We start from the raw sequence: 27,304 nt of genomic DNA on the forward strand, positions 1-27,304 counted from the left end.
ACACATGTACGATTGGGGAAGTGTCTGAAGATCTAGGTGGCCAAGGCAGTAAATTCACATAGGATGTTTAATGTATTCCTGGCAATATGTGGATGTGCATTCTGATATCGCTGGGGCATCATTATCACTAATGACCATAAGCACCACAAGCAATAGTACCCCATACCATTAAACCCGTAGTATATGATTCTCCACAGCACAGCGAGGATCATATCTTACTCTAGGTCTCTAACACATGATAATCGTGCATGCTCAAGCAAAAGCTTGATTCATCATTAAACACAATGTAATTCCATTCCTCATCCCACTGTTGACCTTCCATACACGAGTCACTACGTTGGCGCGTATGGTTTCTTGGTAGAAGTAAGTCTAAAAAAGGACGATAAATCCGAATGCCAAAAGACCTTATACGGAGATGAACAGATCAAATACCAATTGGGCTACCTTCATCGGTAAAAAATTCATCATCAATCATCCGCGTTGATTTAAGACGACGGTCTTGTGGCCCTGTGGCATCTCTGGGCCAACATTGCATTACAATACCCACATTTCTGTACAAACGCAGCGCTATTTCTCGAAATGAACTTTCTGCTTCATCCAGACCCACAATTCTATCACTATTAAATTCGCTTAATTGGCTAAAATTTCTTCTTCGTATCTAGGCATATTAAACATTTAGTATAAATTACTAAATAAAACAAATTTTGACAAAAACCAAGTACAGTCTTGTTTGACATATTTAAGATATTAGGAAAAAAGAAGAAGAATCCGACGATACGTTTTCCGAATGACTCCGAATCTATATATTTTATATAATTATAGCAATAAAAAGATTATAACCATAAAAATACTTTAGATAGACCCCCCATTATAATGCCATACCATATCTTGTATCGAATTAAAACGTGTTTTTAAATACATTTTATTTTACTCTATTTATTTAGTTGACCTAAATAATAGCAGTGTGTACATTGAATTTGGTAAATTTTCTTGAATATTTGAAAATAAGTGAATTTATTTATGTTAATTGTAAAATTTAATTAGTTTGATAGGTTTTAATAATGAAAAATGGGCCGTAGTAAACATTGTACCCCAGAGAATCGAGAACAAATTAAAAAAATTATTTCTGCTGGAAAGTTTGTTAAGGGAATGTTACAATCTTCTGATAAGTTTATTAGAAATAGCCTGATATGCAAACAAACAGAGAGACCCGCTTTAGAAAGCGGAAAACTACATAAGAATGACAAATACTCTGGCAAATTAATGTTGAGCTGTTTACCTCGGCAAGCCAAATTCAGAAGGATTTATCACTTTCTGTTAGCTCTAGTACAGTTGAACGACGTCTTCTGAGTGCAAATCTTCATGTCAAAGTTTGAAAGAAGTCGAAAACTATGTTCGTTCTACATTCCACAGTTAGTCTTTGCTAGTCTTTCGGCGCATACAGCCCTTTTAATGACCGCCTATCAAATTAAGGTCGGGAGATTGAGCGGGCTACTCTAAATAATTTTGCAATAAATAATATGCAATATCCTCCAAAATTTTTACATAAAAATGTTAATCCAATGTATTGGGTCTGTGCCATAATAGGAAAAACATACCTACTTACTTTACTTACTTTCTGGTGCCGGGAGAACCACAAAATTCTATTTCACATCAGTCTATAACAGGGGTGGTCAACCTGCGGCTCGCGAGCCACATGCGGCTCTTTGAAGGATTATTTGTGGCCACCCAGCCATCAAGGAGCTTGGCCACCCCCGGTCTATAAGATGTTTCACCATTTTGATACAGGCCAGACTAAATGTTCTCTGGCAAACGGAAACATTTTACGAATATGAAGTAGTGGTACTTTTCTTGGTGTTCCGACATGAAGATTTGCACTCAGAAGTCAAGAACCAACTTTAATTTGCCATTCTTCGTAGTTGTTCGTTTTCTTCCGCACGTCCCTACTGTTGTTTCCATATCAGAGTATTTCTAATAATCTTAGCAGAAGATTGTAATGTCTCCTTAAGAAACTTATAAGTTTTTCTATCAGAAATTAATTTTTTAATAAGTTTTCGATTTTCTACGGTAAAAAGTTTACCACGGCCCATTTTTCGTTATTAAAACCCATCAAGTTAATTAAATTTTTCAATTAACATAAATATTTCACTTACTTCCCATGATTTTCAAATATTCAAGGAAATTTATCAAATGCACACACTGCTAATTATTTTGGTCAACTAAATAAGTCGAGTATAATAAAATGTATTTAAAACACAAGTTTTAATTCTTTGCAAGATAGGGTTTTTTTTCTTTAAAATATCTAAAGTATCTTTTTATTGCTATAATTATATAAAATAGATAGATTAATTTATCTGCTATTATTTTGCACGCATTTCCATTGTTTTCAACCTTGAGATTTTTTAAAATTTATTATTTATTTTTTTTTCCTGCTGGGCTTTTAGTAGTTGTTATGTAACAGTGTATATGTGGTTAAAGTGAGTCGGAGAAGTTGTGAAACACTGTATAATGTGTCTCACTAGACTCAAACCTCATGAGCCACAGAAATACAGTTGATGACAATATGTTTTCTTGTCATAAATTATACTTTCCAAACAATAACAACGAACGGCAACCAATTATGACGGAGGAATTTCGTTGATGGTCAATCCGTTCCCATTTCCGGTCACAACCGAATCCAAAAAGACGTTCTGTATCGATTGAGCCAAAGTGCATGTGTAGGTCATTTCCTACCTCGTAATGCCAGACTATTTCGTGCAATCGTTGTATTACCGGATCGGTTTTTCTCCGACAATTTACTATGTCAAGGTGAAGAAGTCTTTTTGGGGAGCCTAATGAACCAGTTGGGACGGCAAATTTGATTCGTTTCGTTCCGGACTACAAATGAGTTTAATTTTCGAAATACCGATCGCAGGTAAACAAGAAAACTAAACCGCATTCATCTCGCTAGTTATAATCAACAAGAAGCTTCGAAGTAATTTCAGATGTAATGGACATGGAAATTGAAATAATTTTCCTTCAGACACTCATTTACATTCAACATTTAATTTAACGTTTTTTCTGAGTGAAATGTATTTGTTTGGCATCTTTTCATTAGTTTGGTTAATTAAGATTATCAATCACTTTCCCACATTAAAGCCAGCGAAGATTAATCATATGGAAGGGATGCTTTCATCATTTAACTGACTTTTGCTCAACAATGAGGCGGTAATTGCCTGAAACCGCCCCACCAAGTCAATCTTTTCAGCTGGAGAACAGAAATAGTTCTGTCGTATTGCATAGAAACATTTGCGAATATGTTAATATACAAAAATAAAATGGTTGCGTGTATGTGTCGTATTAGGGTGATACTTTTTCATTTGTCTAATTTGAATACGACAACATTCTATTATTTTAGTCATGTAGGATATAAATTTCATTAACGACATTTCGGATTTCCCTTTAAAATGTGCACGACATTCATTTGGATGAAAGACCGGTTTATCGACTCATTTAGAGTCGGGGCTTTTGTTATAGAAAAAATATGTGGGATCAATACTTCCAGATTTTTGAATGGGTTTGTCAGGTTCTAATGTAAAATCTATAAAAGGGTTTCCCATTCATTGTTGTGATACAAAAAAAAACAGTAATAAATTGTATGTACATGTTCACTAGGATTTATTTATGTTCAGTTTGATGTATGAGGATTAATAAATGTTGTTAAGATTATCATTCATTTTCGCACTTAACCGGATCAGATCATTAATCACGTTGCTCCTCCTCGTACAGTTTGTCGATTATTTTGTTCCAAAAGTTCTTGACAAAAATTCTAGTGGTAATTACGGAATTAGAAAAGTCTAAGTTAATAAAACTGTAAGTAAACAATTTACCATTGGTGGAGTTTAAACGAGAAACTCTTTGAAGAAAATTACGACCTGTTTAAAGAAGGACGCGTTAATATTGAATGAAACAGTGGCCATTAGTTCATTAAACTATCCTTCTCAAACAAATATCGTATTCAAACTCAGAACTCCATAATTGCCACAAAAGTGCACGACGACATGAAATATCCATTATCTCGTTCTGGTGCACTTATCATTTTATATGTTACATCGCGACGAATATTTTACATCGTTTAATATAAGAATAGAGTAGACGTACTAGTTTAATATTCGATTTTGATAACTCAATAAATTTAATGACGCTTTTAAACGTGCGATTATAACAAAGTTTACAAACATTTAAATTTCGAACTACTAACATTAAACGTGTTGCTTTGTTGAATTTGTCCCATAAAGTGAGAATTTCATTGGGTCATACTACCAGATTCAAATTACTGCAAATTCAATTGATATTAAATGTTTTGATTGGGTGATTTATATGAACAAAACCAGTGTCATAAAACTGCAATAAAATTAAATATACCGATACAAAATTCAAGTTTATCGCTGATTTCCGATACTAAAATGACAATGAACAATAAATATTAAACTGGTAGTAAAGTTTAAAATCAGTGAATATGAAAAAGGAAAACATATATTAAACAGACGTGTCTGTTTTACAAAGTTGTAGTGTTTTCCCATTTGTAGTTTTTGCTGTCTGTAGCATTTCTGGTTGTTGAAATACGACTTTACAAATATTATCAACGACAAAGGAGGAAGAACTTCCTACAAAGTTGACTACTACTGAACAGGAGTACCAATGACAAATTTTATCAAAAAATAAACTACTACAACGACCACCAAAAAAACAGGAGATAATTGTCCTTCAGGATTTAAATTAGAGGCCAAGTTTCAAGAAGTTCCTTCCTAAACTTCAGTTTCGAATTAAATTTAGCTGCCTACGAAACATTAAGGTTCACCGGCAAGTAGAGATGATATATTAAAAACATTTATTTGAAGAAAATTTATTAAATTTATGGTTTATTAAATAATGATGGAAATGATAACGGTGTGATAAACTCCTATTTGTTTTCAATACACGAATCATTTTTACATCTTTACACATCATTTGAGAAGACTATCAGTCACTTTGAGTATTTTCGTATTCTGTAAAAATAATCTAAGTATAGTGACTTACCAACATACCCAAACAGAACTGTTTACGATGTAAGTGATACAAACACAGTAAAAATAAATTCAGATTCATTTAGTTGGTGTATCGAACTGTTTGTCGTAGTAAACTGATAGTAAAGTTTAAAATCAATGATCATAAAAAAGGAAAGTAAATGTTAAATACGAGGTGTTCATTGCAGTGATTGTCCCTGTAGTAGTTTTTACTCTCTGCAGAATTTATGGTTGTTGAAATATTATCAACAACAAAGGCGGCAGAACTACAAAATTGACTACTATTGTAGAAAATCGAATGACAACTTTCATCAAAAAATAAACTACTACAACGACCATCTAAAAACTAGGAGATAACTATCCTTCAAGATTTAATTATATTTCAATAAATGGGAAATGGTACTGCTATTTTACATTGTAGACAAATATTCAAGAAGTACCTTGCCCGAATTTCGGTTTCAAATTTAATTTAGTTATCTACAAAACATTAAGCTTCACAGGTTTTCCACCAGCACGTAGAGATGATAAATTAAAACCACTTGTTTGGAGAAGATTTAAAGAATATGATCTTATGGTTTATGAAATAATTGAAATCAGTGGTAAATTCTTGGAATGGAATTATCTTTTTTACGATAAAGGTGTGATAAACTTCTATTTGTTATCAAAAGAAAAAAGATTTTTATGTATTTACACATCATTTGACAAGACGACACAATTAAGACTGTCAGCCAATTTGAGTATATAAATAAGCTATAGTGATTTACCAACATACTCAAACAGAACAGTTTACGATATAAGTGAAACAAACAGAGAAACTTAGATGAAAAAATAAATTCACATTCGTTTAGTTCTTGTATTGGACTGTTTACCGTTGATTTCCGATACTAAAAGGACAATAAGCAATAAATATTAAAACCGACAGTAAAATTTAAAATCAATGAATATAAAAAAGTTAAGTAAATATTAAAAACGACATGCCCATTGTACAAACTTGTAGTGATTGTCCCAGTAGTGGATTGAACCATCTACTGCATTCCTGGTCGTTGCGTTTCTTGCACCGACCACAAAACGCCAATTGATCAGATAATATGAAATCTGAAGTCCGCACAACAATAAAACCAATAAACCGCAAAACCGCTGTGTTTAAATTGCTTCCATTCCGGCAAAACAACGGGATACGAAAGCGTAATTTCTCGTAAATAATAAAATACATAATGCGTGAGAAGGGTGCTGAGAATTAACACGACGGAATCCCCCCCAAACACACTACAATATCCACTTATACTTATGAAAGTTGTTCGCCGTTACTTAGTTATGAACAGCGGAGTTGGATGGGCATTTTTTTTCATTGTGACATTAACCTCGGTATTTTTCCTAAATTTTTAATCGTTACGAATTATTTTTTTAGCACTCTAGAGTGCACTTGCCCCAAATGCAAATGTCGTAAATAAATTATTCGAGAGGTGGACAGTTTTACGTGGAACGACGGATCTTTTCATTTATATTTCAAGTTTGCGTGAGTGCTTCGTATTAGCGACCACTCAATTTTCTCCCTCGAATAATTCCAAACCTCCCTCCCGCATCACCCATCTAATCGACAAAAATTTAAAAACGCAAAATCCTGCAAACAATTTAAAATGGCAAAGACCAAATTTGAAATGACCGTTCGCCGAAACAAACGGTGGTCGACGGTGGTAAACTCACAGTATGTGGCGGTGGTGAGCCGATCGATGGTGTCCTGCTTTAGTTTCGAGTTTTTCTTGCCCATTTTTTTTCTCAGTGACCAGATCTGGTGGTGTGTTGGTGGAGCGGTAACGGGGCCGCTGCGACGTCACGCGAAATCCGCACAAAACTAAGGGGTTGAACGGCGAAGTCCTTGCGACTACCCCCGCACGCGCTTGCGCCCCCCGCACCAAGGAAGTCCGACGATGAACAATTTACGGCGTGCCACCGCCAAAAGGATGAAAGACATTATTTGCCGGACGACCTTTTGGTTTTTGTTGTTTTCGCCGTATCGGTATTAACATGCCTCCTCCGACAATCGGTTTTGGATCGTTCGGTTTTAAGGGATTCGCGCAATAGGTTAAAATCGAAATGCGGTTTACAGTTTTATTCAATTCACTTTAAAGAAAATTTATACAACTTTTTATAAAAATATTCAAAATTAATTAAATTAAATAAAAAGCTCTTTTGATTTTCAATATTTAGATTAAATTAATTAACATATGTAATGATGATTAGTATTATGTCAATAATACCGATATACAGATAAGTATCATACCTACACAAAACTATGAATTGTATGTGAGTGATGATTTTGTCCCAGAATAAAGTGAAACTCCATGATGAAATCACTAATCATTATATTATTCATAACAATATCACCATTTTATTGCAAGTGCATCCGCAGCTACTTGGATGTAAATACCAGTGCAGGTAAAATTAAATCAATCAGTATTATCCATTATTATACGTATTTGTTCTAGGAAATATTACATGTCCAACAAACTTCACATACATTAGTGTTAATTCTACACAATATTGTTACGTTACACTACAAACACAGTTAAAAAATTTTTCCCCTTGTTCAAATCCAGAATACACCGTCGACCTTTCCGTATATGATATTCTACATTTCGAAGGATTTCTTCCAGCAACCAGACGTAGTACCTTTGAACAGTTCGAATGGATATCATTTGTAAATTCTGGTCAAACAGTATACGATACAGTTGATGTCAAACAACAATTCTCTGAAGGAAATTGTCTGTTTTATAAAAATGGTACAGCAACTCCAATTAGTTGCGACGAAGGAAAAATGTTTCTTTGCTTGTACAAGGTGGAGAAAATAAATGTAGGTAATTGGAAGCGGGACATCCAGAAGACCCGATTAGAAAAATTAGAAGAAGAAATAACGTCAACAACGAAAGTACCTACTACCACCAAAAGACCAGAAAATGATTGTCCTTCAGGATTTAATTATACTTCAATAAATGGAGAACGGTACTGCTATTTAACGTTAGAGACCACGTTTCAAGAAATACCTTGCCCGAATTTGGATTTCGAATTTGATTCGGATATCTACCAAATGTTAAAGTTCACAGGATTTTTACCGGCAAGTAGAGAGGATAAATTAAAACCATTTGTTTGGAGAACATTTAATGATTATGGTGTTATGGTTTATGACATGGTTAATATCGATGATCAGTTCTTGGATGGCAATTGTCTTTTTTACAATAAAAGTGTAATAACTCCTATTAGTTGTCATGAGAAAAAACTGTTCTTATGCCTTATGCCTTACACATCATTTGAGGAGACGACAGAAATAACACTGTCAGCCAATTTAAGTATATCTGTATTCGAAAAAAATGAAAAATACTTCGCTTCCGTTAAGAATACAAATTGTGCATACAATAATAAAATATATTGCTATAATGGTACATCAACATTCTCAAATAGAACTGTTTTCGATATAAGTGAAACAAACACAGTAAATTTAAATAGAAAAAAATCTTCATATTCGTTTAGTTGGTGTATCGGACTGGACCAATTTGCAAAATCTTATGTAACAAGCAATATTTTATATACAGGATTTATGGAATACGACTATGCGCTTTTGGCAAAAATGACAATCAATCCCTTTGAAACCTATAGATATATTTCTGGTATGATCGAATCAGATTATTGTGTTATGAAGTGTACCGCGATTCCTATAAACATAATTAAATTTGATGGGGCAATTTTTAATGTGCTGTTTCACATCAACATATACGGTCCTTTTGAAGGCGTGGAGGCTGAGTCTGAGTGGATGGAATCGTGCGATTCTTTCAAGACTTCCACATTCCAATGTATCGTTGTAAGGAAAACTGACAAGTGTGTAGGTGAAACAGTTGGTAAGTTTTTATCCCACAGTGCTTAAAAAAATTATCAAAAATTGTTTTAGATGAAATTCAGTGGCCAGATACTGAGTTAGGTAAAGCGACAGTACCAGTAACATGCGTGGAACAACCTTTTACCAGAAGATGTATGGGTGATTTAAGTGAAGGAGCTTATTGGGGACCCGTTTCAGGTTATCCAATAAATTGCTCGACAGAGACCAAAGAGATATTTGATTTATGGAATTCAGACAACGACACGCAAGCTATAGAACTTTTAACTAACATTTCATCGAAATTTTCTGAAAAAGTAACGTTGATGCAAACTCATTACACGACACTAATTATATCCAATTACGTCAATTCTCTAAAGCTAACTGAAACAAGTCATATTCAAAATATTTTTGAAATCATAGACAATTTAATAGGAATTAACAGAACAATATTGGAAGAATCACAAATAGTATTGAACACCACTGACATGATTTTAAATTCTCTGGATGTTGCCACTCTTTTTCTCGACAAAGATAAAGAAGTCAACATGAATTACTATGTCTTGCGGAAAAGTCAAATAAATTCAAGTTCAATCGGATGGCTGTTAACATCGGAAAAAATATTAAAATCTTTATCCCATCCTTTTGTATTCGATGACCATGCAATCGACCAACCTTTAGCCATTGCCTACTTCTCAAACTTCTCAGAAGTGACATCACAAAGCCAGGACGAAGCAATTTTCACATTTTTTTCCAACCCAAAACTTTTCAACAAACTAAATCAAGTAGAACCTCAATCTTGGGTGGTAAGTGTTGTGGTCCCCCATTTCGACGATACTTTAGAGTCACCGTTGACAATAATTCTAAAGCAAAACAAGTCCGGACTATTTAAACAATCATGTGCGTATTGGTTCTATGGACAACACGAACAAGTAAACATTAACGGTTCCTGGAAGGTTGATTATGAAACTGCTTTGACTTATGAGACCGATTATCTGACGTGTGACTACACCCATATGACACATTATGGTATGCTCATCAGTGATAATGACTATAATGATCTTATCATAAGTATTATAACTTATATTGGGGCGAGTTCATCACTGGTCGGTATTGTTGCAGTTTTGAGCACTATATTTTTATATAAGAATTTTAAAGACAAAAAAAACCTAATAATACTTTTAAATTATCTAGGTTCATTAATTTTAGTACCGGTGGCACTAATTTTATCGAATTTAGGACAGAAGAACATGATTTGCATTTTGACAGGGATGTTTTTGCATTACACAGTTCTGGCACAATTATGTTGGATGACTTTGATGTCGTACTTTCAATATAGACGTTACGTTATAATTTTTAACTCCGAGTACACGAACATTATTCTTAAAACCATCTTAATTGGTTGGGTTTTACCGATTTTTGGCATCATTGTGACTGCGTCTATTTCAATTGACAACTACCACAAAACTGAATCACATCTATGCTACCTTTCTGATTTGACTTTAAAATTGGCTGTTACTGTTCCTATTATTTTTATTACGTTTATAAATGTCACAATATTTTTTATGATTATCTATAATCTTCATAAATCTAACCAGAAACATAAAATCAAATCATTTTTGAGAGCAATTTTGAAACTGTCCAATTATTTATTTTTTCTTTTTGGTTTAACCTGGTTATTCGGTATTGTTTATGCATTCACCGACAACTTGTACGTGAACTATTGTTTTACAGCGTTAACATCAGTGCAAGGTTTTATGATTTGTCTTCATGCAATAATTACCGCAAAACAGAAGGTAGTGAAAATTTCGACGGGAGGTGAATCGTTACAAAGTACAAGATTTGAGAAATTTTCTGGTAGCTCTCAAACTTTTTGAAAATTAGAATCATTAAAAATAATATAATACATGTTACAATTATATTATTGTATGATGTAGTAATGTTTTGACTTTAATAATAAAAAAACATTATTTTATTAATTTGTTTTAAATAAAATTATTATTAAATATTTCTTTAAGAAATGTGTTTCCTCTACGAATTAGCTGACTATCCTTTAGGTTCTTCTTGTTCATCAAATTCTACATAATTAAAATATTTACTTTGTTATTTAGTAATTATATGTTATATTATTAAAAATTCTAAATATAAAAAAAATCCTGACACCACTAATGCAGGATATAATAAATTTTGATAATTTTAATTAACATCAATAATTTTAATGATTAGTATCTTGCCAATAATATAATGTACCGATAAAAAGATAAGTACTATTTACCTAAACAAAACTATATGAATTGTATGTGAATGAGTTAGTGATGTTTACTCAAGTAATAGAGTGAAAGTCGTGATGAAATTTCAAATTATTATATTAACTTTAAATTGTTTTTGTACCCGTAGTTTAGAGGATACCTTTTCTCACCAAGAACTCGATTACAATACAGGTAAACACCAATTACCATTATCATATTTTTATCTTATGAGTTTATTTTAGAAGAAGTTGAGTGCCCAACAAACTCCACTTACATCATAGTTAATAGTATAATATACTGTTACGTTATAATACAAACACAATTAGAAGAATTTTCTCCTTGTTCAAATCCGGAATATATCGTCGATCTTTCTGTATATGAGGCTCTACACTTCGAAGGATTTCTCCCTGCAACCAGACACAGTGTAGTTGAACAATTCAAATGGCTAACAATTAAAAATTATAGTCATTCGGTATACGATACAGTTGTTGTTAAAGAACAATTCTCTGAAGGAAATTGTCTATTTTATAAAAATAATACAGCTACTCCAATTAGTTGCGACGAATGGAAAATGTTCCTTTGTCTATACGAGGTTAACAGCAATACTGAGTTTAACGTAAAACAAGGGAACTTATTACTTACAAAAACTTCGTCTGAATATACATTTTTATTAGATTCAATAGATTATTCATCTTCCGAAAGTACAATATATACTTCAGAAGATACAACGTCAACTGCAGAATCAACATCTTCTTCAGAGGAAAGGAAGTCAACAACATTATCGACATTAGAAAGTTCAATATCTACTTCAGAATATCCAACGCCGACTGAAAAATCAACATCTTCCTCACAAGAAACAATGACAAAAATATCTTCCACATCTGAAAGTATAATATCTACTTCAGAATATCCAACGCCTTCTTCAGAGGAAACAAATTCAACAACTCCATCGACATCAGAAAGTTCAATATCTACAGTAGAAGATACACCGTCGACTCAAGAATTAACATCTTCTACAGAAGAAACAATGTTCACAACATCTCCGACATCAACTTCAGAATATACAACGCCGTCTGAAGAACCAACATCTTCCTTAGTAGAAACAACAAAAATATCTACATCATCCGAAAGCACAACATCTACTACTTCAGAAGATAGAACGTCGACTGAAGAATCAACTTCTTCTTCAAAAGGAACAAAATCGGCAACATCTTCGACATCCGAAAGTACAATATCTACTTCAGAATATACAACGCCGACTGAAGAATCAACATCTTCCTCGGGAGAAACAAAGTCAACAACGTTAGAAAGTTCAATATCAACTTCAAAATATACAACGCCGGCTGAAGAATCAACATCTTCCTCCGAAGAAACAACAATAAAAATATTTTCGACATCCGAAAGTACAATATCTACTATTTCAGAAGATACAACGTCGACTGAAGAATCAACATCTTCTTCAAAAGAAACAAAATCAACATCTTCGACATCCGAAAGCCCAACGCCGGCTGAAGAATCAACATCTTCCTCAGTAGAAACAACAAAAATATCTTCGTCATCCGAAAGCACAACATCTACTACTTCAGAAGATACAACTCCGACTGAAGAAATAACATCTTCCTCACAAGAAACAACAACAAAAATATCTTCGACATCCGAAAGTATAATATCTACTTCAGAATATCCAACGCCTTCTTCAGAGGAAACAAATTCAACAACTCCATCGACATCAGAAATTTCAATATCTACAGTAGAAGATACACCGTCGACTCAAGAATCAACATCTTCTACAGAAGAAACAATGTCCACAACATCTTCGACATCAACTTCAGAATATACAACGCCGTCTGAAGAACCAACATCTTCCTCAGTAGAAACAACAAAAATATCTTCGTCATCCGAAAGCACAACATTTACTACTTCAGAAGATACAACGTCGACTGAAGAATCAACTTCTTCTTCAAAAGAAACAAAATCAGCAACATCTTCGACATCCGAAAGTACAATATCTACTTCAGAATATACAACGCCGACTGAAGAATCAACATCTTCCTCAGAAGAATCAAAGTCAACAACATCTTCCACATTAGAAAGTTCAATACCAACTTCAGAATATACAACGCCCACTGAAGAATCAACATCTTCCTCAGTAGAAACAACAAAAATATCTTCGTCATCCGAAAGCACAACATTTACTACTTCAGAAGATACAACGTCGACTGAAGAATCAACTTCTTCTTCAAAAGAAACAAAATCAGCAACATCTTCGACATCCGAAAGTACAATATCTACTTCAGAATATACAACGCCGACTGAAGAATCAACATCTTCCTCGGAAGAATCAAAGTCAACAACATCTTCGACATTAGAAAGTTCAATACCAACTTCAGAATATACAACGCCAACTGAAGAATCAACATCTTTCTCAGTAGAAACAACAAACATATCTTCGTCATCCGAAAGCATAACATCTACTATTTCAGAAGATACAACGTCGACTGAAGACTCAACTTCTTCTTCAAAAGAAACAAAATCAGCAACATCTTCGACATCCGAAAGTACAATATCTATTTCAGAATATACAACGCCGACTGAAGAATCAACATCTTCCTCGGAAGAATCAAAGTCAACAACATCTTCGACATTAGAAAGTTCAATACCAACTTTAGAATATACAACGCCGACTGAAGAATCAACATCTTCCTCAGTAGAAACAACAAAAATATCTTCGTCATCCGAAAGCTCAACACCTACTACTTCAGAAGATACAACGTCGACTGAAGAATCAACATCTTCCTCAGAAGAAACAACAAAAATATTTTCGACATCCGAAAGCACAATATCTACTACTTCAGAAGATACAACGACGACTGATGAAGCAACATCTTCTTCAGAAGAAACAAAGTCCACAACATCTTCGACATTAGGAAGTTCAATATCATCTTCAAAATATACAACGCCCACTGAAGAATTAACATCTTTCTCAGTAGAAACAACAAAAATATCCTCGTCATCCGAAAGCACAACATCTACTACTTCAGAAGATACAACGTCGACTGAAGAATCAACATCTTCAGGGGAAACCAAGTCAACAACATCTTCGACATCAGAAAATACTACACATACCTCAATGTCGAGTACATTTTCGACACCTGCAAGTATTATGTCTTCAACGGAAGAAGATCCTACTACAAAATTAACTACTACTACAGAGAAACCAACGACAAATTTCACCGAAAAACAAACTACAACAACACCTATTACAACTACCACCAAAAAACCAGAAAATAACTGTCCCTCGGGATCCAATTATATACTAATAGACGAACAAATGTACTGCAATGTTACATTAGAGACTGCATTTCATGATGTGCCTTGTCCAAATTTAGGTTTCGAATTTAATATAAGTGTTTACGAAACTTTAAGGTTTACAGGTTTTCTTCCAGCCAGTCGGGAAGACAAATTAAAACCTTTCGTTTGGAAAACATTTGAAGATTACGGTCTTATGGTTTATGAAACGATTACAATCAGTGATCCTTTCTTAAATGGGAACTGTCTTCTTTATGATAATGGTATAATAACTCCTATAAGTTGTGAAGAGAAGAAACCATTCTTATGTTTATACAAAACTTCGAAGAATATAACAAAATTAACATCGTCATCCTATTTGAGCATAATTGTAACCGGTACAGATAATAATTATTACGCTTCTATTAAAAATACAAATAATGCATATAATAATAAAATATTCTGCTACAGTGGTACACCAACATATCCATACAGAAATGTTTATAACATAAATGAAGCAAGTAAGGTAAATATAAGCGTAGTAAGAGGTACGTACTCATTTACTTGGTGTAACGGTTTAGATCAATTTGCAAAATCTTACATGAAAAGCAACGTTTTATATACAGGATATATGAATAAATTGGATTACGCCCTTTCGATAGAAATGAAAGGAAACCCATTTGAAACCAATAAACTTATTGATGATTTAAGAATATATTATTGCCTCAAATATTTCAAGGATTGCACTGTGAGACCTATAAATATAATTAATGTTATCGAAACAAATGTGACTGTGCTCTTTCACATTAATTTACCATTTTATTTTGCTAACGTCGAGGACGAGATCAAATGGATGAAAACGTGTCATTCCTCTAACTCCACCTTCAAGTGTAACTTCTTACGAAAAATTAACATGTGTTTAGGTGAAACAGTTGGTATGTTTTTGTTTTATATTATTTAAAAATTTTATCCAAGTCCGTTTTAGATAATATTAAGTGGCCAGACACAGAGTTGGGCAAAATAGCAGTACCGGCATCATGTGTTGAACAACCATTGACCAGAATGTGTATGGGGAATTTAAGTGAAGGAGCTTATTGGGGAACTGTTTCCGGACATCCCACAATCTGTTCAAAAAATACCACAGACATATTTAATTTATGGAAACTAGACAACAGCACACAAGCTATAGAAACTTTAACTAACATTTCATCGAATTTTCTCGAAAAAGTAACGCCGATGCAAACCCATTACACTTCGCTAATTATATCTGATTACGTCAATTCACTTGAAATAGATGATGAAAAAAAGAACATACAAAATATGTTTGAAATTGTAGACAATTTAATAGGGAGTAACAGAAAAATTTTGGAGGAGTCGCAAATAACATTGAACTCTACTGATATAGTATTAAATTCTTTGGACATTGCCACATTTTATCTCAACAAAAATACAGCAATCGATATGAATTATTTTTTCGTACGAAGAAGTCAAATAAATGAATCTTCAATAGGGTGGCTGCTAACGTCGGATCGAATTTTAAAACCGTTATCCCACCCTTTTGTATTTGACGACCACATAAACGATAACCCTTTAGCCATTGGTTACTTCTCAAACTTCTCTGAATTATTGTCGAAAAATAACAGCGAATCAATCTTCATATTTTTCTCCAACCCAAATCTTTTCAACGAACGGAATAAAAGTGACCCGCAATCTTGGATAGTAAGTGTTGTTGCTCCCGGTTTCAAAGAATCTTTAGAATCGCCACTAATGATAATTCTAAAGCAGAACAAATATGGAAGGTTTCTACAATCATGTGCTTTTTGGTTCTATGGACAATATGAACAAGTGAACATTAACGGTTCCTGGAGCGTTGATAACGAAATTGCTTTAAATTATGAAACAGATTATTTAATATGTAATTACACCCATATGACACATTTTGGAATGTTGATCAGTGACAATGACTACGATGATCTCGTTTTGAGTATAATCACTTATATCGGAACAATTTTATCTCTGGTTGGAATTCTTGCAGTTATGGGCACAATATTTTTATTCAAGAATTTTAAAGACAGAAAAAACATAATAATACTTTCAAATTATATAGTTTCTTTAATATTAGTACCACTGGCGCTGATTATATCAAATTTGGGGCGGAAGGGTACGATTTGCGTACTAACCGGAATGTTTTTGCATTACACGGTGTTAGCACAATTATGCTGGATGACTTTGTTGTCGTACTTTCAATACAGGCGTTACATTATAGTTTTTGTTCATGATTACACGAATATTATATTGAAAAGTAGTTTAATTGGTTGGGTTTTGCCGATTATTGGAATTATTGTCACTGCAACTATTTCAGTTGACAATTATCACAAAACTGAATCACATCTTTGTTATCTTTCTGGTTTGACTTTAAAGTTGGCAGTTACTATCCCTACTATTTTAATTACTTTTATAAATGTTACAATTTTTTTTATGATCATCTATAAACTTCATAAATCCAATCAGAAACATCAAACTAAGTCGTTTTTAAGTGCAATTTTAAAATTATCAAATTATTTGTTTTTTTTGTTCGGTTTAACGTGGATATTCGGTATTGCTTACGCATTCACCGACATCTTATTTCTGAATTACTGCTTTACTGCATTAACAGCAGTACAAGGTTTCATGATTTGCCTTCACGTTCTAATTACTACTAAACAGAAGATACAAAAAATTCCAACTACAGAGGAATCGTTACAAAGTACAAAATTGGACAAGTTTTCGGGAAGTTACCTTCAAATTTCTGAAAGTTAATTATTTTTGTCAATTATATTATATTGTATATATATATATATATATATATATATATATATATATATATATCTTATTTATATATATATAATAATGTATACTTTTTGTAGTAAAAGAACAAAAAATAATATATAAATTTTATTTATTTATTTTTTATTGTTATTTTTATACTAATATAAGTATTTATATATTTTATAAGCATCAAGTATATTTAATAGTCTTCCTTGTACTAACTGTAATGTTTCTATGAATTCGAAAGGCTGTATGTAGGTAATGAAAATAAAAATAATTACATAATAAATTTATTAATATCTTACACAACAAATTAAAATTATCAAAAATCAACTAAGATTTGTCGGTCTTGGCTTCAATATTAATTTACCTGTGTCATCACAAGACATATTGAAATCACTCAACACTTCTCTAGTCCGTGATGTTATTATCGATGCCGCTATCACTCGTTTATGCACACCCAGGAACAAAATTATAACTAAAAATATTTTCACATTTTAAATATGCCATCATACAAAAATCAAGTTCACACTTTTTTATTATATACTCACTTAAAATTATGGTAGACAATATAAAAAACGGGTGGTTAATCAACGATTGTGACAATGAAACCACTCTGGTTTCCGGGTCTAAAATCCATTGACTAGCCCCTGTGGCAACACACACGGAGACTGTGACTAGAACAACTGGAATCCAAAATTGATTGTCATATAAACATGTATAATATGTACAATATATTATAAAAATGTTTCATACTTCTCCATCGTGTTGTTGATGGGTGTAAACAAGCAATAACTTCTGTCAATCGTCTCTCAAAAGCTTTTAAATCTGCAATTATATCTAACTTATAGGTTATGATTATACTTCACTGAAGTTAAATGTAACTTTACCTTCACAGGCTGTTTGTTCCAATGACATTGTTTATAACACTAAGAAATTTATGGAGAAGTGAAACAATTAATATAATCAGCAGATTTGTATCAGTACTTTGACATTTTTATGTTTACGATTTGGTTTTTTCGATCTATACGGTTATAACAGGAATCTACTATATTATACACTATATATTCGTTTTTTCATTTCGTATCTGAGAAACACAAAAATAAATAAAATGTGAGAATTAAACATTGCTTAGCGATATAATGTAGAATTTTTAATAGTATATTTATAAACATTTAAACATAACAACATTTAAACTATACCACCGCGAAATTTAAATCAATAAAAAAGCGAAGATGTTTATTAGTTTTTATTTTGAAACCTTGAACATTATGTAGTAAAACTGGATCGTCGTGTTAAAAAACAATTCGGATTTTACATATACTTGTTCTTGTTCTTTGAAGGATATTCATATATTGTACGTACAAGAAGACACATTTCGCAACTGCGGGTTATCCGGGTGGGGGTTATCTTATAATTCGTCTTATTTTAACACAAACTTTCGCAAATACCACAACAAGGTAAACTAATATATTAAAAAAAACTGTATAGAAATATCTTAATTGTTGTAGACATGGCAATGGGGAAGTTTGAGCAGTTTACAGATGAACTCTTGAATGAAGGACTGCTGACTTGTAAAATATGCGAAGAACTATTAAATCCACCAGTGATTTTAGTGAAAGAATTAGGTAACGTTTGCTGTCATTGTTATCATAACAGTCCCAAGTTGGTAGATCATCATGCAATACATAACACTAGCTTCGATCACATCCTCTCTCAATTGACTCTGGATTGCAAATATTTAGCAAAAGGTTGCAAAGTCCGTGAATCCTATCACCATATTATTGAGCACATTCCGCGTTGCATATTCCGTGAAAAGCCATGTCTTATGAAGGATTCAGGGTGTGAGTGGCAGGGCAATTATAAAGATTTTATTGACCATTTCAGTGCAGATCACAGTGAGTTGATTATCAATCATAATCAGAATGTTTTTAATGTTACACATAATATTGTTGAACCCTTGACTTACAGACTACTGTATTTGAATAAAACAATATTGTTTCTGAAAATCTCTACAGATTTAAAGGAAAAGAAACTATGTTATATGTTGTGTACAACCAAGGGAAAGGATAATTTACATGATTACACAGTAAAACACCATTCAATGGAACCTAATTGCGCGTACATAAAATCCAAAAGCACTATTCAGCCCTATGAAAACATTTACACAGAATCAGACAATCCAACAGCATGGACTGTAATGGACTTGGACGCTCTAAAGTCGGTGGTGGGTGACGGTAAAGTGATTCATAACACATTCAAAATCAAATTCCCAAACAACAACAATGAACTTGAAAAAATGGCTCAATTTTTCGAGTGTCCGGTATGCAAAACGTTCATGAAACCGCCGATTTACCAATGCCAATCTGGACACAGTGTCTGCAACCTGTGCAGGCCAAGATTGGACAAGTGTCCAAGTTGCAGAGCTCCATTTGGTGCTACCAGAAACTATTCATTGGAAGGTATGACTTCCAGTGTGCTCTATCCATGCATTTACCAAGATATGGGGTGCGACGAGAAAGCGCCGGCTAGTGATATAACGAGGCATGAAGTGTCTTGTTCCTACAAGCCGTGTAGATGTCCTATGAGTGGCTGTAACATGAATGGAAATTATGATCTGTTAGTTAAACATTTGTCTGAGGAGCACAAGGATAAACTCATTGTTGGTAACTTGGAAGGGTTTAACGAGACGTTCCGTTTGGATCAGTCGATTTATGGTCAGTTTTTGGACAAACGCGTTATGATTTCTGACAATAATATATTCAGGATTTCTTGTAAAAGGTCTGGGGACTATTGTTTCTGGGCTGTTGAAGTTATCGGAACAAATCTGATGGGAACATACACTTACGAAGTCACCATTTATGATGTTAGGAGACGGGAGAAGAAATTGACCAGATCAGATTATTGTCTCATGGAAATGCCAGAGGAGGAATTGTTCAAAAAGTGTATTATGTTTCCGAACACGATTCTTTCGTCATATTCGAATAATGGAGTTGTTAATTCTCGTTTATCAATTAAAATGACTTAGATAAAAATAAAACAAATTATAAATTGTTTCCTTTTAATTATTAGAATTTATATTTTATTTGTTAAAGAATATCACATATTTTTTTTAAATACAACGTACATAAAAATAGTGTGTTTTATTTTAAATAAAATTTGTATTCAATTATTTATTAGCACAATACAAAAACATTAATTTACAAATATCTAATTATATTTAAGTGAAATGGGTTGCATAAAAAATTTAATGTACAAATGTCTGAACATAGCACATTTAAAATGATCGATAATACCAGCAGAGTTAGTGATTTTGCTGTTTTTATGTTGACCAACCTGACAGGTAGAATAAATGGAGTTTATAAACTTAATAGGTAGTTCATGATTTGTCTTTGTTTTGTATAAATATCCAAGATCAGGTTGTTTATTATGATATAGATCTATAAGTGACATTGTGATATATCATATTTTATACCGAAATTATGGCTTCATCTTTGGAAAATTTGGAAACACAACTGGAAATGTTCATAGAAAATGTTCGTCAAATACACATTATAGTGAGCGACTTTCAACCCCAAAGTCAGAATGTTTTAAACCAAAAACTGTAAGTAATATATAATTCTTTATTAAAATATTAACTAATTAAATTAACCTTTTAGCCAGGCTCTTGTTCATGGTCTGCAAGAAGTTGACAAGCTCAAATCACAAGTGCAAGATGTTCATGTACCTTTAGAAGTCTTTGAGTAAGTATTTATTAATTAAATTCAGTCATAATCTTCATATTTTACATTTGTTCCATTTACAGCTATATAGATCAGGGAAGGAATCCTCAATTATACACAAAAGACTGCATTGAAAAAGCTCTTGCTAAAAATGAACAGGTCAAAGGAAAAATTGATGCATATAGGAAGTTTAAGGCCAATATGTTACTGGAATTGATAAGGACTTTCCCAACAGAATTGAATAAGTATAGAGCACTAAGAGGTGATGAATAATTTGCTGTGTGAGTAAATTATAACAATACTGCAAATAAATAAAATGTATGTTAATTTATTGAACTGGTAAATACATTATATATATATTGGTATTATGTTAAAAAAAATGTTTTTATTAATAAAACTTTGGAACCAATTTTATTTTTTATAACCCTTTGCTATTATATAATACTTACTAAATAGAGAAGAAATTTAAAAATCCTGAAATTGCCCTGAAACATCGTTAAAATTATTAAGAGTATTTTTAAATATATTATAGTTAGAGAACAGGGGTGGCCAACCAGCGGCTCTTTGAATGATTATTTGTGGCTCTCGATAAATGTATCCGAGTTTCCTCTTCATTCCAGAGTTATCAAGAGAAGTGAAATAAATGTGTTTAATTTTTAATATTTAAATTCAATACACATATTTTGTACTTTTATTTATATGTTTTCAATAAATATAATTTCTGTAAACAATTTTTTTTAATGCCTTTTAAATGCGTATATAATTGCGGCTCGCGAAACATTTTAAATTTTGGAAAATGGCTCGGACTATCAAGGAGCTTGGCCACCCCTGTTATTGAATACTCTTAATCGCAGTGTATATATTGTAAAATTATATATTATCATAAACCAGAATTAATAGGTATAAGTTAAAACAGTCCTATATGTAAAACAACTAAATGTTTTGAAAAAGTAATTTAGTAACTTTATAGTTATTTTCTCTTCTATCATTAGGTAAATTTTGGTGATATTTTTCTAACTGCAATTTAATTGTACGATAAAAATATGCATTCATGAACCACACACAGTCAAATGTGAATTAAACCAAGCGAGCAGATGAATTGAATGGTATAGTTAATAGTGCAATGAAAGCAAACACATTAGTGGAAAGTGTTTTATTTTACTTACATATAAAACCATTTAAAAATTTGTTTGTCCAGAATTTTTAAACGAAAAAAATAATAAGGTAACAGAATAGAATAAGAAACATACAATCCAGGATACAAAAGTTAGAACTCTTGGTTACCCCAACGGATCTACAAAAACACTTATTAACAGATGTCTATCATAACTAATATAATTTTACATCTGTTCTCGCTTTAAGTTTTCTATCAATAACTCCGCAAAGTGCCTCCGACCGGACAGACAAAGAATCAATTTTTTCAATTAGTTGTTGGTATGGTGAGAGAGGTTGTGCCCCCATAACTACATGTCCTAATTTTGAATCAATTTTAGCGTCTAAACGAGCATTTCTAATCAAATTAACAATCCAGCATTCAGCCTCATCTGGATTCATGTTCAGTTTCTCTGCCAACATTCCAATGCTGATGCACTGGTGTATGCGACAGAACGTTTCGAAAATCATCAAACGCGCATTTTCTACGAATTCATCCAGGCATGAGATGAGGAAGAAATCGTTGTGCAAGACAGTTTGACATTCATGCAGCTTCTGCCTGGCTCCATCGAAGTCGAAATTGACATATAAATGTTCCAGGAACTCGGTAATCGGATCTCTGTAGGTATAGCTCTCCTGCTGGATAACTTTTACCAAATCTTTCAAGGCAGACCTTCTGCCCCTGTTGATAATGACTGCAGTGGCCAAGTATCTTAAAATATGTGGACACATAGTCTGGATGGCATTCAGGTACTGTGGCCTGTATAAAAACATCTCAATGATCATTTCCCTGCCCATCACGTGATTGAAGAACACAAACAATGACCAGTGAATGAACCAAGTCCTCTGCTGCAATAACTGCAAACTGTTTCCGCCAAATGGGTTTGGACTTGAATCGATATAGTCGCGCAACTTGGTGAGGTCTTCCAATGCGGAATCGAAGTCGTGCACGAGGATCTCAGAGGCCAGTTTGCCCCACAATGAGCTCAGGTAGTCCTTGTCGTTTGTGGGCATCACCAGCGTGCAGAAGTATAGGTACGACGAAGAGAAGGCGTAGTTGCCGCACTCGTAGCTGAACCTAGCCAGTTTAAACAAGCTGTCCACACTCTCAATCTCAAACTAAAACAAGAATTAATACATATTTTTTTGAGGAGGATAAATAATTCTTGTTTAATAACCTTTGTTTTCTCAGGCATTATTTGAATATGATCTAATATACTTATTATTTGACAGGAGATTTCTGTTGATATTTATTACTTGGTTAATAAATATCTTCTTTATATAATACAAAAAAGTTATTGCAATATTTTCAAATAATCTGTTTCTAGTTTGAAATTATTATTATAATTATATTTTAAAAAGAACTAATTTAAATATAAAAAAGGCTAGACAAATAACACATAGAAACAATTCACTCACATTATGTGTTGTTTCCAAATAACCTATTAAAGCTTTGGAATCTCTCATATTCTCCATTTGCTTCATAACATCATCATCATTCATAATTTTGGTGATAGTATCAACTTTAGCCCTCAGTGCTGTTAATTCAGCTAGGACATGAGTTCGTCTCTCTTTCATCTCTTCAGGAATGTCCTCATTGGGATAAAGCTGTTTCCTGATATCAATCACATAATCTATCATGTTTGTTTTGCTGAGAATTTCCAGTTTTGCCTTAAGTAACTCGGTTTCATCGTAAATCTGCAATTAAATATGTTTTTAACCAGTTCTAACCTATAGAATTAGTCATTCTTACTCCTCGAGCCGACAAGAATTCCAGCAGGGGAAAAACCAGATGACGATCCAAATATTGGCCGAGTTTTGATGTCAAGTCGAACTGTGCCATATTGTATTGCTTCTATTCCAACTAATATTGAAGTTAAAATTATTCACACTGAACCGTACACGCTTAGCACAAGCGAAAAAGAACTTTTTGTGCCGCTAGATTGGTCACACTGAAACTCCCAATTTCCCACAAAAACAAACCAAAATTGAAATATACATAAGAAAAAATGTCCGTTTTGTAATCGTCGATTATTGCGACGCCTGCCCTATGTATTTGTCGATAGGTTCGAACTTCCACTTTGTTTCTTTAATGTAATCTAATTCTTTTCGCAACGACTTTATTCTATTTTGGTGCATCTCTTGTATACCGTTTGTGGCGTTCGTACGCAAAACCTCGTAGAATCTGGCGTGCTTCAGTACCGTTTGCGACGGATCTTCCGTCTTTTCTTCAGAAGGCGATGAAGATAAAACTGATTTTGTCAAATTTGGAGTTGACATAGTTCTCAAAAGAAAATAAACACAGGAACCACAGAACACCAACGTTACGCCACAAAAGTCCCAAAGTAGTTGTCGAATCATGAAAGCTGTTATATATATATATATATATATATATTGTTTTGTTAAATAAGTTTTCTTATTTACTAATTTATTTATATTTGTCCATCACAAGACACATAAAGAGGCATTTATAAATGATAAATTTAATGAATAATTAACATAAGTACATTTATGAAAATCGTCGGAAACTTTTAAAGATGGCAACACTGCAACTGCAGTAATTCGCAGGAATGGTTCCAGCGCTTCGCATAAGTCCGTTGCGATATCAGGACCTAGCCTAAAAAAACTATAGTGCGCAACGTCAAATTATATCTCCCACTTGCCCCAGCATGTTTATAAATGAGTGTACGCGACCGTTTTTGTTTCAGTTGTGCTCGCGAATGAATCACAGTAAGCGTAGCGTTTTAATTTTTAATTATGTGAATTAAATATAACAAGTCGGGGCACACGAAATATGATAAACATGGAAATCAAAGTAGAGGAACAGAATCAAAGTAGAATTTTTTTAGAGGAGACCTTTTATGTACTCACCAAGAAAAACTGTGTGTTCCGAGTTAGGTTGATCAAAGAAGGCCTTTGTCTTATTAAAGAAACAGATAACAACGTGAAAGAGCAGCTGATTCCCATAAGAGATATCATAGGTTGTAGGTGCTTGAGGAGTAAAAAGCTATCAAACAGTTGTGCTTGCAAAAGCCTGCCAAGGTCCAGCAGCCTTCAAGTGGTAGAGGACACATCTGGAGACTTGGATGATTCTGATGTGAGTGCGTATCTGTATATATATGCTTATATTTTCCAAGGAACTAAGGCTTCAAATCGCAAGAGAGAGAGAACAATTATTACTTTAAGATTCAGATCCTTTGACAAGTATGAAGAGAATCACAAAGAAGCACAACGATGGAGGACTGTAATAAAAAAATTGACCAGAGGTGATGAAATCACAGCCTCAAGCATCACAGATATTACTTTGAATGCTAAACATAAAGAGGCCAGGAAGTTGTTAATCCTGTGCAATCCAAAAAGTGGGGCTGGGAAGGGAAAAAATATATTCCAACAGAAAATAGTTCCTATTTTACAAGAAGCTGAAATTCCATATGATCTCCACATAACCAGGCAGGCAAACTTCGCACGAAATTTCGTCAGGACCTGCAATATTTTCCTGTGGACTGGAATTGTTGTGGTGAGTTCTAATTATTGATTCTAATTTGTTTTCATATGGAATAGGTGGTTAGTCATTGTACTATGAACTGTAATTGTTCATTAAATTGGTTGATAAGTGGTCTAAAATCCTTTGTTTCTACAAAGAAGCAGCTAAAAGTTAATTCTACATGTAAAGTTAGTTGAAATCCTTATTAAAATTTGATAATTTTGACAACAATTATAAATAAATATAAATAATAGTGATATAATATAATCAATTTTAAAATAAAATAGAAAATTATTCATATAATTATAATTTAAAGAGAAAGAATTTTAAATGGATTTTCCCATTTTGTTTGTTTTTTAAAATTTTTGCGGTTGTAGATTTACATAAGTTTATACATATTATATAACATTCATTAAATGAATAAAACGTTCTTGGTTAAGTTATAAACACGATTTTTTCTCTTAAATTGTTTTATCAGATTATTTAATTCATATTTCTTTTTATTCATTTATGATTCTCCTAATTATTGTTTATATAAGAGAAATTTTGTTCCATCTATTCTTTCATTAAAAAGTTCATTTAAATTCCCACCCATGTTATTAAACATTCCATTAATCTCAATGACATTTGTCAGAAAATCATTAATACTTCTGATACACGTGTAAATTCCTATTCATTAGTTTATAATAACAATGTGTTTCTTTAACTAAATGTTTTCCATAATTTTAAAAAATATATTGTTGTACTCCAGGATAAATATATTTTAATCAAATGATACAATAAAATTTTAAATTACAAGACTAGTAGCAGGTAAAACGAGGTCGATTCGAGTTGATTGCAGTGTGCTTTTTGTTTTATCAGACCTTGATGATTTCCAGTTCAGAATAGCGTGTTATTGTAATTATTTATAAAAAAATGTAGTGACAAACTTCAATATTTCATTTACTTACAATATATTAAAAATATTATTATTATTATTATAATTTGCGTTGTCCACTTTAATTTAATAATATTAGGTGAAAAAACTATATTTTGGAAAAGATATTTATTTATTATTTACTATTATTTATGTACAAAAATTTGCATGTCTATTAATAGGAAAAATTCAATTTACTTTACCACATTTGAAATTAAAAATAATTATGAATATTAAAATAATAATTATTGTAATGTGATTTAGTGCAAAGTGTACAAACGATGAGATACGACAAACGAGTATGGCAAATATTAACACATTATAGACGGGTAGCAAAATAGTCCAAACTAAGTTGTTGAATGATAACAAAAAATAAGAGATAATTCTAGCAATTCCATATGTACACCAATAGACTAAAATTATTTCACCCCGCTTTTAAAGTAAGTACATTCAAAAAGATAAAAATTACCCGGCCCGTCTCGAGACAGGTATTTTTACCCGTGTGTTAAGATAAATTGTTATAAACACCGTAAGGAATTAAGTTCAACATCCTTGTTTGGTTAAACTTTTAATAACTTGATATTCATTAATGAAAACAAAATTAATAAGTATTTCTCATTTCCAAATTATTTTTTATACATAAATAAAAAGTTTGATTATACTGTTTTGTCAAATGGTGTTTAATATATGAGGTATTCACATTCAAATAAATTCGTGTCATAGTGACTAAACCATACTTTTTTATCAGAAGTGAATTTGTCATATAAATCCATTT

The 27,304-nt window shown here is 32.6% G+C and overlaps 9 protein-coding genes across 12 annotated transcripts in view; 6 read left to right on the forward strand and 3 right to left on the reverse strand.

The window, feature by feature from the left end:
• LOC109606118 (frequenin-1) overlaps window positions 1–6,866 on the reverse strand; it is a 53,107-nt gene extending 46,241 nt beyond the window's left edge. Inside the window, exon 1 of the mRNA XM_020022696.2 lies at window positions 6,750–6,866. Within this exon, the coding sequence (XP_019878255.1) occupies window positions 6,750–6,813 (64 nt within the window). The 5' untranslated portion in view covers window positions 6,814–6,866. The remainder of the gene's footprint in view (window positions 1–6,749) is intronic.
• A 3,294-nt stretch (window positions 6,867–10,160) lies between these two features.
• LOC126264646 (uncharacterized) lies at window positions 10,161–10,787 on the forward strand. The gene is made up of 2 exons (XM_049963324.1): window positions 10,161–10,340; window positions 10,509–10,787. Exons 1-2 carry the CDS (start codon window positions 10,161–10,163, stop codon window positions 10,785–10,787), a joined length of 459 nt encoding a protein of 152 aa, XP_049819281.1.
• A 143-nt stretch (window positions 10,788–10,930) lies between these two features.
• Window positions 10,931–14,450, forward strand: LOC126264647 (uncharacterized). Its single transcript, XM_049963325.1, has 3 exons — window positions 10,931–10,967; window positions 13,364–13,931; window positions 14,237–14,450. The coding sequence occupies exons 1-3, from the start codon at window positions 10,931–10,933 to the stop codon at window positions 14,448–14,450; spliced, it is 819 nt and encodes a 272-aa protein (XP_049819282.1).
• A 999-nt stretch (window positions 14,451–15,449) lies between these two features.
• LOC126264648 (adhesion G protein-coupled receptor L4-like) lies at window positions 15,450–17,246 on the forward strand. The gene has a single exon (XM_049963326.1). It carries the CDS (start codon window positions 15,510–15,512, stop codon window positions 17,244–17,246), a length of 1,737 nt encoding a protein of 578 aa, XP_049819283.1. The 5' UTR covers window positions 15,450–15,509.
• A 283-nt stretch (window positions 17,247–17,529) lies between these two features.
• On the reverse strand, window positions 17,530–18,356 carry LOC109606479 (nuclear envelope phosphatase-regulatory subunit 1-like). Of its 2 annotated transcripts, none has more exons than XM_020023028.2 (4): window positions 18,146–18,356; window positions 18,012–18,095; window positions 17,807–17,941; window positions 17,530–17,733 (listed from the first exon to the last, which is right to left on the reverse strand). In XM_020023028.2, exons 1-4 carry the CDS (start codon window positions 18,171–18,173, stop codon window positions 17,585–17,587), a joined length of 396 nt encoding a protein of 131 aa, XP_019878587.2. In that variant the 5' UTR covers window positions 18,174–18,356; the 3' UTR covers window positions 17,530–17,584. The 2 variants fall into 2 exon arrangements, with proteins under 2 accessions (XP_019878587.2, XP_019878594.2); XM_020023035.2 differs by having other exon boundaries at window positions 18,012–18,083; window positions 18,146–18,353.
• Window positions 18,357–18,518: 162 nt separating this feature from the next.
• On the forward strand, window positions 18,519–20,320 carry LOC126264434 (uncharacterized). The gene is made up of 2 exons (XM_049962377.1): window positions 18,519–18,715; window positions 18,767–20,320. The coding sequence occupies exon 2, from the start codon at window positions 18,769–18,771 to the stop codon at window positions 20,281–20,283; it is 1,515 nt and encodes a 504-aa protein (XP_049818334.1). The 5' UTR covers window positions 18,519–18,715; window positions 18,767–18,768; the 3' UTR covers window positions 20,284–20,320.
• Window positions 20,321–20,595: 275 nt separating this feature from the next.
• Window positions 20,596–21,335, forward strand: LOC109606504 (mediator of RNA polymerase II transcription subunit 10). Its single transcript, XM_049962379.1, has 3 exons — window positions 20,596–20,859; window positions 20,915–20,998; window positions 21,061–21,335. Exons 1-3 carry the CDS (start codon window positions 20,738–20,740, stop codon window positions 21,248–21,250), a joined length of 396 nt encoding a protein of 131 aa, XP_049818336.1. The 5' UTR covers window positions 20,596–20,737; the 3' UTR covers window positions 21,251–21,335.
• LOC109606086 (eukaryotic translation initiation factor 3 subunit E) lies at window positions 21,290–24,133 on the reverse strand. Of its 2 annotated transcripts, XR_002192042.2 has the most exons (5): window positions 23,883–24,133; window positions 23,549–23,827; window positions 22,322–23,248; window positions 22,144–22,271; window positions 21,290–21,462 (listed from the first exon to the last, which is right to left on the reverse strand). XR_002192042.2 is itself a non-coding variant. In XM_020022660.2 (4 exons), the coding sequence occupies exons 1-4, from the start codon at window positions 23,970–23,972 to the stop codon at window positions 22,245–22,247; spliced, it is 1,323 nt and encodes a 440-aa protein (XP_019878219.1). In that variant the 5' UTR covers window positions 23,973–24,133; the 3' UTR covers window positions 22,116–22,244. The 2 variants fall into 2 exon arrangements, 1 of the variants encoding a protein (XP_019878219.1); XM_020022660.2 differs by lacking the exon at window positions 21,290–21,462 and having other exon boundaries at window positions 22,116–22,271.
• A 471-nt stretch (window positions 24,134–24,604) lies between these two features.
• LOC109606128 (sphingosine kinase 2) overlaps window positions 24,605–27,304 on the forward strand; it is a 104,042-nt gene continuing 101,342 nt past the window's right edge. For both annotated transcript variants that reach the window (XR_007547148.1, XM_020022703.2), the window contains exon 1: window positions 24,605–25,646. Coding sequence is in view for 1 of the 2 variants with exons in the window: in XM_020022703.2 (XP_019878262.1) it covers window positions 24,924–25,646 (723 nt within the window). In the remaining variant the exon portion in view is untranslated. The remainder of the gene's footprint in view (window positions 25,647–27,304) is intronic.

The sequence above is a fragment of the Aethina tumida genome, chromosome 2, assembly GCF_024364675.1.
Source record: "Aethina tumida isolate Nest 87 chromosome 2, icAetTumi1.1, whole genome shotgun sequence".
NCBI lineage: Eukaryota > Metazoa > Arthropoda > Insecta > Coleoptera > Nitidulidae > Aethina > Aethina tumida.